The sequence below is a fragment of the Oncorhynchus nerka genome, linkage group LG4 (assembly GCF_034236695.1).
Source record: "Oncorhynchus nerka isolate Pitt River linkage group LG4, Oner_Uvic_2.0, whole genome shotgun sequence".
Taxonomy (NCBI): Eukaryota; Metazoa; Chordata; class Actinopteri; order Salmoniformes; family Salmonidae; genus Oncorhynchus; species Oncorhynchus nerka.
This window is the reverse complement of record NC_088399.1, coordinates 5,174,272-5,187,003: the sequence shown is the minus strand read 5'-3', so window position 1 is coordinate 5,187,003 and position 12,732 is coordinate 5,174,272. Positions and strand designations below refer to the sequence as shown.

Sequence of the window (12,732 nt, the reverse complement as noted above, 5' to 3'; positions counted from 1 at the left end):
TATAAGTGAAATAATCTGTCTGTAAACAATTCTTGGAAAAATTCTTTGTGTCATGCACAAAGTAGATGTCCTAACTGACTTGCCACAACTATAGTTTGTTAACAAGACATTTAACAATACATTTAGAGTTTTAATGACTCCAACCTAAGTGTATGTAAACTTCTGACTTCAACTGTAGATCATCAGGCTTTGATTGCTCTTCTTACAAACATGTTACTATTTGATTCAAATACTGCTGTTGGATGAAATACTTTGCCCACGATAAGTTATTTTATCCCATTTCCAGATTTGTAAAAGCTTTTTGGTGACAACTATTGATTGATTGGCCAATCCTGTCCTCTTACTTGCCAGTGAAACCGGACACCCTGACAGATATGGCCTATCAGATGACGGAGAAGGTGGGGTTAGTCCATGGCCTTCCCTACGTGGCCGACAGACAGGGCTTCGCTGCTACACTAGAACAGGTGAGTGTCCTTACAGACAGGGCTTCGCTGCTACACTAGAACAGGTGAGTGTCCTTACAGACAGGGCTTCCTGCTACACTAGAACAGGTGAGTGTCCTTACAGACAGGGCTTCCTGCTACACTAGAACAGGTGAGTGTCCTTACAGACAGGGCTTCCTGCTGCACTAGAACAGGTGAGTGTCCTTACAGACAGGGCTTCCTGCTACACTAGAACAGGTGAGTGTCCTTACAGACAGGGCTTCCTGCTACACTAGAACAGGTGAGTGTCCTTACAGACAGGGCTTCCTGCTACACTAGAACAGGTGAGTGTCCTTACAGACAGGGCTTCCTGCTACACTAGAACAGGTGAGTGTCCTTACAGACAGGGCTTCCTGCTACACTAGAACAGGTGAGTGTCCTTACAGACAGGGCTTCCTGCTACACTACTCAGTATGTGTTGATTGCCCTTTATACCGTGGTGGTGTTGAAATATATAACATTAGCCATCGAGAACGACAACAGTTTTTCTACTTTTCTCCACAACATTGATTGCCTGAATGTAGCAGGCGCTATCGACAGATCAGTTGGATAAAGTTGTGATGGGCTACTTTCTGCAACACGCCACGGTCAGTGTGAACCGGAGTGACTTGACAACACTGGCCGAACAGGATGTAGCTACAAACAAAATGGATTTAAATGGCGGCGGTCCTCTTTCCTGTGGCGGTCCTCGTGAGAGCCAGTTTCATCATAGCGATTGATGGTTTTTGCGACTGCACTAAAATAAACTTTCAAAGTTCTTTACAATTTCTGGATTGGCTGACATTAAAGAGCCTTAAAGTAATGATGGACTGTCATTTCTCTTAGCTTATTTGAGCTGTTCTCATAATATTCTTGTCATAATATGGACTTGGCCTTTTACCAAATACAACTATCTTCTGTATACCACCCCTACCCTATCACAACACAACTGATTGGTTGAAATGCATTTAAGGAAATTCCACAAATTAACATTTAACTAGGCACACCTGTTTATTGAAATGCATTCCAGGTGACTACCTTATGAAGCTGGTTGAGAAAGTGCCAAGAGTGTACAAAGCTGTCATCAAGGCAAAGGGTGGCTACTTTGAAGAATCTCAAATATAACATTGATTTGTTTAACACTTTTTCTGGTTACTACATGATTCCATGTGTCATTTCATAGTTTTGATGTCGTCACTATTATTCTACAATGTAGAAAATAATAAAAATAAAGAAAAACCCTTGTGTCCAAACTTTTGACTGGTATTGTATATGTATATATATATATATATATATATATATGTATATGTATTTTTTTTGTCAGGTGTACTTGGGCCAGTTCTAGGACAGTCAAAAGTTTGGACACAAGGGTTTTTCTTTATTTTTATTATTTTCTACATTGTAGAATAATAGTGACGACATCAAAACTGGCGGGATTTGTATTTTTATCTGTGTTTTCTGAGCAAAACAAATATTTACTTGTTTTTTGGTGAGATGGACATAAGTCTAAAAACACCAGTGATTTTGAAAATGTTTTCCAAAGTAGTCCCACGCATTATAGAGAGATATATATAAACTGGGCAAAAAAAAGAAACATGTCAACTTCGTTTATTTTCAGAAAACTTAACATGTGTAAATATTTGTATGAACATAAGATTCAACAACTGAGACATAAACTGAACAAGTTCCACAGACGTGTGACTAACAGAAATGGAATAATGTGTCCCTGAACAAAGGGGGGGGTCAAAATCAAAAGTAACTGTCAGTATCTGGTGTGGCCACCAGCTGCATTAAGCACTGCAGTGCATCTCCTCCTCATGGACTGCACCAGATTTGCCAGTTCTTGCTGTGAGATGTTACCCTACTCTTCCACCAAGACACCTGCAAGTTCCCAGACATTTCTGGGGGGAATGGCCCTAGCCCTCACCCTTTGATCCAACAGGTCCCAGACGTGCTCAATGGGATTGAGATCCGGGCTCTTCGCTGGCCATGACAGAACACTGACATTCCTGTGTTGCAGGAATTCACGCACAAAACGAGCAGTTTGGCTGCTGGTATTGTCATGCTGGAGGGTCATGTCAGGATGAGCCTGCAGGAAGGGTACGCCATGAGGGAGGAGGATGTCTTCCCTGTAAGATTGCCTGCAATGACAACAAGCTCAGTCCGATGATGTTGTGACACACCGCCCCAGACCATGACGGACCCTCCATCTTCAAATTGATTCCGCTCCAGATTACAGGCCTCGGTGTAACGCTCATTCCTTCGATGATAAACGCGAATCCGACCATCACCTGGTGAGACAAAACTGCGACTCAACTGTGGGTTTGTGCCCATAGGCGACGTTGTCTTGATGTGAACCTGCCTGGCGTCGTGTCTGTAATATCATTTAACTGAAGACTGAGAGTTTTTTATCAAAGATTCTCTGTAATTAGTTACTGCGCGATCAACTGATTAGTCACGTGACTAATTAACTAGGAAGTCGGGGCACCAAGGAAAAATATTCAGATTACAAAGTTATCATTTCCTAAAATAACTTTTCTGATATTTTATTTGATCAATTAGTCTTCGAATTAAAGAATTATTTGCTTTACCTCACGTTAGTCTCATTCCAAACGTCGTAAATTGTTGGTTACCTGCACGAACCCAGTCTTCACTATGAGTCATCCATACATCAATTGTCTTAAATCATTTATTTATTACTAAATAAGTCATTCACAGAAATGCATAAACAAACAAACAAGGTAAATGTGGTGATAGGAGGATGTGCCCTAGTGGGTTGAACCGGCATGGCGGCTTGTTAGACAAAAGGGGAAGTGGGGGTCGACTGAGAAGTCACTACAAGGTGATAACTATAACAATTGAAATGCTAATCCTTTACACATGAACGCTCACTCATTCGGAAACAATTGCAATCAATATATATATTTACACTCAGTGTGTCGTCTTGATCGCTGGTGAAAAGTGTGTTTCTTTTGTAGAATTGTCCGTCTCTCTCCCTCTCTCTCTCGGTTGTGGTTAGAGGGGATTGTTCAGAGTGACATTCGTTATAGAATGGGTGTTTCGGCGGTTGTCGTTCTTCACGTTCAATGATACTGAATTCCTAGCTGCAGACTAGTAATTAGTATCAAAGACTTGTTCTTATTCTGTCGGTATCGATAGTCTAAGAGTTTAACCACGTGGTATGGTTAAAAAGATTCAGCAATGGTCTACAACCTTTGTCCCCTCGTAATGGAGAAAAACATGGTCTGATGATAATTTCTCAAAGTTGAGTTGTATTCAGAATGGCAGAAGAGGGCTGTCCCAGGATGTCTTACCCTAACTGGGCTCAGGGGCGGTCCTCTGATTTGAGTTAAAATCCAATTCCCTTTTCAGGTTTTCCTTCATTAAACAGTCCAAAATCACATTGAAAAATTGTGTAAACAGTATCATACTCACTCATTCAACAATTAGATGTAAACCTCATATCTGGGGCTATTATATAAACAGCGTTATGGTAATGTGGCCACACCGTCTCCCATGAGCTTCCCAAGTTGTGACAAACGGACCAGTTCGTAGCTGGATTCTTCACCGATCTTCTATACTTTCTCCGGAACATGACATTTGTTCGTACCTCAAGTTCTGTGAGTTCTCTATAACTGTGTGTCCTGAGGTCCTTCTCAGGAATTTACGACCTCTCTCTTGACCACAGCAGCCTAGTTGAAGGAGGCAAGGGGGAGGCAGGGAATGGGGGATGGGCTTGCTATACCCAAAGAGGCCAACGTCCTGACACTGGTGAGAACCTGCCTTACAACAGGCCTACAAGCCCTCAGTCCAGCCTCTCTCAGCCTATTGCAGACAGTCTGAGAACTCATGGAGGGAATGTATGTTCCTGGTGTAACTCGGGCCGTTGTTGTTGCCATCCTGAAAAAGGGACGTTTTCATTTTTTATGCCGAGTTTGTGATTGTATACAAATGTAATGTGATTATGTTTTAGTTAAATATTATATCTGTTTGGCCACATTGCAGACAATTTGCAGTCTACCCATTATTTGTAATTATGATCCAGCCACCTGACCATCCACTCAAGAAAGAATCGGCCCGCGGCTGAATCTAATTGATTATTCCTGGTCTAGGGGTCTTAGGCCTGTCTCAATGATCTGTAATCTGTCCTACCAGTAATCTACCTCCATTTCCTAACAGGTGTATTTTGGCACGTCCCACCCGCGCTCCTACATCTCAGCCAATGTGACGGGTATTAAGTGTGTGACCGGAATGTCCTGTCTGATGAGAAAAGATATCCTGGACCAGGCTGGAGGGCTGATCGCCTTCGCTCAATACATCGCTGAGGACTACTTCATGGCGAAGGCTATCGCTGACAGGTGCAGTCATTACTTTATCTTCCTTGTTACCGCCGGGAGGAGTTGACTGTGTTACCGCTAGGAGGAGTTGACTGTGTTACCGCTAGGAGGAGTTGACTGCATTACCGCTGGGAGGAGTTGACTGTGTTACCACTAGGAGGAGTTGACTGTGTTACCGCTAGGAGGAGTTGACTGTGTTACCACTAGGAGGAGTTGACTGCGTTACCGCCGGGAGGAGTTGACTGTGTTACCGCCGGGAGGAGTTGACTGTGTTACCGCCGGGAGGAGTTGACTGTGTTACCGCCGGGAGGAGTTGACTGTGTTACCGCCAGGAGGAGTTGACTGTGTTACCGCTTGGAGGAGTTGACTGTGTTACCGCTTGGAGGAGTTGACTGCGTTACCGCTGGGAGGAGTTGACAGTGTTACCGCTGGGAGGAGTTGACTGTGTTACCGCTAGGAGGAGTTGACTGTGTTACCGCTAGGAGGAGTTGACTGTGTTACCGCTAGGAGGAGTTGACTGTGTTACCGCTAGGAGGAGTTGACTGTGTTACCGCTAGGAGGAGTTGACTGTGTTACCGCTAGGAGGAGTTGACTGTGTTACCGCTAGGAGGAGTTGACTGTGTTACCGCTAGGAGGAGTTGACTGTGTTACCGCTAGGAGGAGTTGACTGTGTTACCGCTAGGAGGAGTTGACTGTGTTACCGCTAGGAGGAGTTGACTGTGTTACCGCTAGGAGGAGTTGACTGTGTTACCGCTAGGAGGAGTTGACTGTGTTACCGCTAGGAGGAGTTGACTGTGTTACCGCTAGGAGGAGTTGACAGTGTTACCGCTGGGAGGAGTTGACTGTGTTACCGCAGGGAGGAGTTGACTGTGTTACCGCAGGGAGGAGTTGACTGTGTTACCGCTAGGAGGAGTTGACTGTGTTACCGCTAGGAGGAGTTGACTGTGTTACCGCTTGGAGGAGTTGACTGCGTTACCGCTGGGAGGAGTTGACTGCGTTACCGCTGGGAGGAGTTGACTGTGTTACCGCAGGGAGGAGTTGACTGTGTTACCGCTAGGAGGAGTTGACTGTGTTACCGCTAGGAGGAGTTGACTGTGTTACCGCTAGGAGGAGTTGACTGTGTTACCGCTAGGAGGAGTTGACTGTGTTACCGCTAGGAGGAGTTGACTGTGTTACCGCTAGGAGGAGTTGACTGTGTTACCGCTAGGAGGAGTTGACTGTGTTACCGCTAGGAGGAGTTGACTGTGTTACCGCTAGGAGGAGTTGACTGTGTTACCGCTAGGAGGAGTTGACTGTGTTACCGCCGGGAGGAGTTGACTGTGTTACCGCCGGGAGGAGTTGACTGCGTTACCGCCGGGAGGAGTTGACTGCGTTACCGCCGGGAGGAGTTGACTGCGTTACCGCCGGGAGGAGTTGACTGTGTTACCGCCGGGAGGAGTTGACTGTGTTACCGCTAGGAGGAGTTGACTGTGTTACCGCCGGGAGGAGTTGACTGTGTTACCGCCGGGAGGAGTTGACTGTGTTACCGCCGGGAGGAGTTGACTGTGTTACCGCTGGGAGGAGTTGACTGCGTTACATGGCACCTTATTCTATTTGTTTTCTATTTAATTTCTATTGTTTACATCTTTGCCTTCTAGTCCAACACGGTGGCCCGTCTCTAGTCCTCCCCCAACATGGTGGCCCACCTCTAGTCCTCCCCCAACACGGTGGCCCGTCTCTAGTCCTCCCCCAACACGGTGGCCCGTCTCTAGTCCTCCCCCAACACGGTGGCCCGTCTCTCGTCCTCCCCCAACACGGTGGCCCGTCTCTAGTCCTCCCCCAACACGGTGGCCCGTCTCTAGTCCTCCCCCAACACGGTGGCCCGTCTCTCGTCCTCCCCAACACGGTGGCCCGTCTCTAGTCCTCCCCCAACACGGTGGCCCGTCTCTAGTCCTCCCCCAACACGGTGGCCCGTCTCTAGTCCTCCCCCAACACGGTGGCCCGTCTTTAGTCCTCCCCAACACGGTGGCCCGTCTCTCGTCCTCCCCAACACGGTGGCCCGTCTCTAGTCCTCCCCCAACACGGTGGCCCGTCTCTAGTCCTCCCCCAACACGGTGGCCCGTCTCTAGTCCTCCCCAACACGGTGGCCCGTCTCTAGTCCTCCCCCAACATGGTGGCCCGTCTCTAGTCCTCCCCCAACATGGTGGCCCGTCTCTCGTCCTCCCCAACACGGTGGCCCGTCTCTAGTCCTCCCCCAACATGGTGGCCCGTCTCTAGTCCTCCCCCAACACGGTGGCCCGTCTCTAGTCCTCCCCAACACGGTGGCCAGTCTCTAGTCCTCCCCCAACATGGTGGCCCGTCTCTCGTCCTCCCCCAACACGGTGGCCCGCCTCTAGTCCTCCCCCAACACGGTGGCCCGCCTCTAGTCCTCCCCCAACACGGTGGCCCGTCTCTCGTCCTCCCCCAACACGGTGGCCCGTCTCTAGTCCTCCCCAACACGGTGGCCCGTCTCTAGTCCTCCCCCAACACGGTGGCCCGTCTCTAGTCCTCCCCCAACACGGTGGCCCGTCTCTAGTCCTCCCCAACACGGTGGCCCGTCTCTAGTCCTCCCCCAACACGGTGGCCCGTCTCGTCCTCCCCCAACACGGTGGCCCGCCTCTAGTCCTCCCCCAACACGGTGGCCCGTCTCTCGTCCTCCCCCAACACGGTGGCCCGTCTCTTGTCCTCCCCCAACACGGTGGCCCGTCTCTTGTCCTCCCCCAACACGGTGGCCCGTCTCTAGTCCTCCCCAACACGGTGGCCCGTCTCTAGTCCTCCCCAACACGGTGGCCCGTCTCTAGTCCTCCCCCAACACGGTGGCCCGTCTCTAGTCCTCCCCAACACGGTGGCCTGTCTCTCGTCCTCCCCCAACACCGTGGCCCGTCTCTAGTCCTCCACCAACACGGTGGCCCGTCTCTAGTCCTCCCCCAACACGGTGGCCCGTCTCTAGTCCTCCCCCAACACGGTGGCCCGTCTCTAGTCCTCCCCAACACGGTGGCCCGTCTCTAGTCCTCCCCCAACACGGTGGCCCGTCTCTAGTCCTCCCCCAACACGGTGGCCCGTCTCTCGTCCTCCCCCAACACCGTGGCCCGTCTCTAGTCCTCCCCCAACACGGTGGCCCGTCTCTAGTCCTCCCCCAACACGGTGGCCCGTCTCTAGTCCTCCCCCAACACGGTGGCCCGTCTCTAGTCCTCCCCCAACACGGTGGCCCGTCTCTAGTCCTCCCCCAACACGGTGGCCCGTCTCTAGTCCTCCCCAACACGGTGGCCCGTCTCTAGTCCTCCCCCAACACGGTGGCCCGTCTCTAGTCCTCCCCCAACACGGTTGCCCGTCTCTAGTCCTCCCCAACATGGTGGTCCGTCTCTAGTCCTCCCCCAACATGGTGGCCCGTCTCTAGTCCTCCCCCAACATGGTGGCCCACCTCTAGTCCTCCCCCAACACGGTGGCCCGTCTCTAGTCCTCCCCCAACACGGTGGCCCGTCTCTAGTCCTCCCCCAACACGGTGGCCCGTCTCTAGTCCTCCCCCAACACGGTGGCCCGTCTCTAGTCCTCCCCCAACACGGTGGCCTGTTTTATTGATTATCGTGCCACCAAACATCAGTAATTGATCATGCTGTGGTATGGTTTATTGATACGCTTCCATTGGAATGAGACCCTGGTCTGAATTGGGCTACCCTGAAAACAAATAGTGTATGGCTGTGATCCAGGTCCTACTATAGGTGTTAAACGGGAAGTCCATGATGAAGGCTCCTCACCCTGAATATAGGCCAGGACAAACTGTAATCCACGGTCAGTTTTCTGTAAACCAACACTAGAAACGCAAGCTAATTTAACCCAAACCACTGCTAGCTAACAATCAATGGGAGTGATTGCAACTTGAACTTCCCTTTTTAACTGAAGGCTCATTGTTTCCTTTGTCCCTCCCTTTTCTCACAGGGGATGGAAGTTCTCCATGGCAACACAGGTAGCCATGCAGAACTCTGGGTCCTATTCGATTGCTCAGTTCCAGTCCCGCATGATCAGGTAAGCCATTGGGGCTTTGTGTTTGTCCCCGTATCTCATAGTGGAAGACCCAGAGCTATAAAGTGTCTCACACACCCATTGTTCTAGAGCAGGGGTGTCAAACTGAGTTCCCTGGAGGGCCACAGGTCTGTGGGAACTGAGTTCCCCGGAGGGCCACGGGTCTGTGGGAACTGAGTTCCCTGGAGGGCCACGGGTCTGTGGGAACTGAGTTCCCTGGAGGGCCACGGGTCTGTGGGAACTGAGTTCCCTGGAGGGCCACGGGTCTGTGGGAACCGAGTTCCCTGGAGGGCCACGGGTCTGTGGGAACTGAGTTCCCCGGAGGGCCACGGGTCTGTGGGAACTGAGTTCCCCGGAGGGCCACGGGTCTGTGGGAACTGAGTTCCCCGCAGGGCCACGGGTCTGTGGGAACTGAGTTCCCTGGAGGGCCATCTGTGGGAACTGAGTTCCCTGGAGGGCCATCTGTGGGAACTGAGTTCCCTGGAGGGCCATCTGTGGGAACTGAGTTCCCTGGAGGGCCATCTGTGGGAACTGAGTTCCCTGGAGGGCCATCTGTGGGAACTGAGTTCCCTGGAGGGCCATCTGTGGGAACTGAGTTCCCTGGAGGGCCACGGGTCTGTGGGAACTGAGTTCCCCGCAGGGCCACGGGTCTGTGGGAACTGAGTTCCCTGGAGGGACATCTGTGGGAACTGAGTTCCCTGGAGGGCCATCGGTGGGAACCGAGTTCCCTGGAGGGCCACGGGTCTGTGGGAACCGAGTTCCCTGGAGGGCCACGGGTCTGTGGGAACCGAGTTCCCTGGAGGGCCACGGGTCTGTGGGAACCGAGTTCCCTGGAGGCCCACGGGTCTGTGGGAACCGAGTTCCCTGGAGGGCCACGGGTCTGTGGGAACTTGAGTTCCCCGCAGGGCTACGGGTCTGTGGGAACTGAGTTCCCCGCAGGGCCACGGGTCTGTGGGAACTGAGTTCCCTGGAGGGCCACAGGTCTGTGTGATTTTGCTCTTCTTTGGACCTGATGGATCCATGAAGACCACAGCAGACACAGCCCTCCAGGAACTGAGTTCAACACATTGTTCTAGTTTATATCAGCATGTTCATTTAGCTGTTGTATTAGTCTCTTAGTAGTCCATTTGAAGTCCACTGACTGGCCTGCTACATTTGGAGGAAAATTCTTCAGTTTCTACTATGCTGTCTGATCCTCCCTCTCAGATGGGCCAAGCTTCGTATCAACATGCTCCCCGCCACCATCTGTGAGCCCATCTCAGAGTGTTTCCTAGCCAGCCTGATCATTGGCTGGGCCGCGCATCACGTGTTCCACTGGGATATTATGGTCTTCTTCATGTGCCACTGTCTGGCGTGGTTCATCTCTGACTACATCCAGCTCCGAGGAGTTCAGGTACACACACACACACACACACACAGCTTATTTAGCCAGAGATGTTTAATCTGTACGGCCCAGTGCTAGCTAGAGCCAGAGAGGTTTAATCTGTACAGCCCAGTGCTAGCTAGAGCCAGAGAGGTTTAATCTGTACAGCCCAGTGCTAGCTAGAGCCAGAGATGTTCGAAAGTCAAGAGACTCTAGTAGTGACGACTTCCTGTACCTTGAGACAGACACATGGAGAATAAAGCTGTAGCCGGAAATAAATATTCCTTGATTTAATCTCACAGGGCGGTGCACCGGCCTTCTCCAAACTGGACTACGCTGTAGCCTGGTTCATCAGAGAGTCCATGACCATCCAGATCTTTCTATCGGCCCTGTGGGACCCCACCATCAGCTGGAGAACGGGGCGCTACAGGTTACGATGCGGAGGTACGGCCGACGAGATCCTGGACGTATAGCTACCTGCACGAGTCCCACCTACAGAGACAATACCCTGTATCCAATCACCCCCAGAGACAATACCAGACACAGACTGAACCGATTTCCCAGATGGCACCCTATTCCCTACATAGTGCACTTTCTGACCCGGGCCCACACTTGCCCGTACATTCTGCTCTGCTCAACAGTAGTGGACTATTTAAGGAATAGGGTACAGTTAGGGACGCGTCCAAAGAGATGGTGACATTGAGAAGAAGAAAGAAACAGCTATGGAATCATCCAAAGTGTTGGCTGTTTTTAACCCGTGTGTTAAAATGTTTGAAATCTTTATGTTACTGGTCCTCTTCTTTCCTGTTTTTAAAACTCTTGCTTGGACTATTCTCCAACGGGCCCATGGCAGGAGAGAAGGGCTGTGTCCCAAATGCACCCTGTTCCCTATATAGTGCACTACTTTTGACCAGAGCCCTATGGGCCCTATAAAGGGATTAGGTTGCCATTTGTAAATAGCGTAACTCTCTTCAGCCAGTCTTTGGGGATAAGATGTGCACTTCCTACAGTAAGCTTCACTGGGCTATCATTAAATCATTGAAGCAATCCTCATCGTCCCGTGAAGCAATCCTCATCAACCCGTGAAGCAATCCTCATCATCCCGTGAAGTTCCTCTGACTGTCTGGTCTGTCATTTTAAACAGAAGAAGACGGATTATAAAGTTTAGGCTGAAACCTTTTTTGGGGATTTAAACGTGTATTTTGGTGGGAAGAAATGTTTTCCATATGTTTCTATCCCCCCCTATTAATTTCATTGGTGTCACATTGTGTAGTGTGGAAGTTCTGTAGCTGTAGTCCACAACGGCATCCTGTTCCCTATCTTTTACTGTTTTTGACCTAGTCCCATATATAGCTCTGTAGTGCACTATGTAGGGTGAACAGGGTTGCATTTGTGACACAGCCTAGGTCTTTTGTCGTGTGACTGTATACGTAGTGTGACTACTGTGCTACCAGGCTTAGACTCTGGGGTTAGATGGTAAACCTACACATACAACAGAATACCTTGTAGACTCTGGGGTTAGATGGTAAACCCATACATACAACAGAATTCCTTGTAAAGTGAATACTTTTTAAATCGATATTATATGTCCTCAGGACAATTTATATCTCTCTCTCCCTCTCCCTCTCTCTCTGTCTCTCTCCCTCTCTCTCTCTCTCTCTCTCTCTCTCTCTCCCTCTCCCTCTCTCACTGCCCATGTAGCCTCCCTGTCTCTCTCTCTCACTGCCCATGTAGCCTCCCTGTCTCTCTCTCTCTCTCTCTCACTGCCCATGTAGCCTCCCTGTCTCTCTCTCTCTCTCTCTCTCTCTCACTGCCCATGTAGCCTCCCTGTCTCTCTCTCTCTCACTGCCCATGTAGCCTCCCTGTCTCTCCCTCTCTCTCCCTCTCTCACTGCCCATGTAGCCTCCCTCTCTCTCTCTCTCTCTCACTGCCCATGTAGCCTCCCTGTCTCTCTCTCTCTCTCTCTCTCTGCCCATGTAGCCTCCCTGTCTCTCTCTCTCTCTCTCTCTCTCTCTCTCTCTCTCTCTCTCTCTCTCCCTCTCCCTCTCTCACTGCCCATGTAGCCTCCCTGTCTCTCTCTCCCTCCCCAGGCTGTCTGGACATAGAGCAGTATTGTGAAGTCAGATAATCAGCTGCTGTTCATTATGCCAGGAGATGAATCAGTAGAGTGGAGCGTTAACATATTGAGCTCAGAAAGTCCCTGGATGTGTCCCAAATTGGACCAGAGCCCTGGTCAAAAGTAATGCACTAAATAGGGGATAGGGTGCAGTTTGGGACACAAACCCATTCATTTACAATGGTGAGCCAGATAGCCCCAATCAGGTCTGGGGGGGAGAGAGGGCATGTGTTCCAGTGTTAATGAGGAATGATGAGAAGGTTCTGGGTGTCTCCCTATGGGTCCTAGTCAAAAGAGAGGCCACCTGAGCTCAGAACAGCCTTCATTCATCGGGGCATGGACTCTACAAGGTGTCGAAAGCGTTCCACAGCGATGCTGGCCCATGTTGACTCCAATGCTTCCCACAGTTGTGTCAAG

At 50.4% G+C, this 12,732-nt stretch overlaps 1 protein-coding gene across 1 annotated transcript in view; it reads left to right on the top strand.

Moving 5' to 3' along the window:
• Window positions 1-12,732, top strand: part of LOC115125281 (ceramide glucosyltransferase-like) — a 59,840-nt gene that overhangs the window by 45,154 nt on the left and 1,954 nt on the right. Inside the window, exons 5-9 of the mRNA XM_065017163.1 lie at window positions 352-464; window positions 4,641-4,819; window positions 8,753-8,839; window positions 10,043-10,229; window positions 10,502-12,732. The exon at window positions 10,502-12,732 is cut by the window's right edge and continues 1,954 nt beyond it. Of these exons, the coding sequence (XP_064873235.1) occupies window positions 352-464; window positions 4,641-4,819; window positions 8,753-8,839; window positions 10,043-10,229; window positions 10,502-10,672 (737 nt within the window). The 3' untranslated portion in view covers window positions 10,673-12,732. The remainder of the gene's footprint in view (window positions 1-351; window positions 465-4,640; window positions 4,820-8,752; window positions 8,840-10,042; window positions 10,230-10,501) is intronic.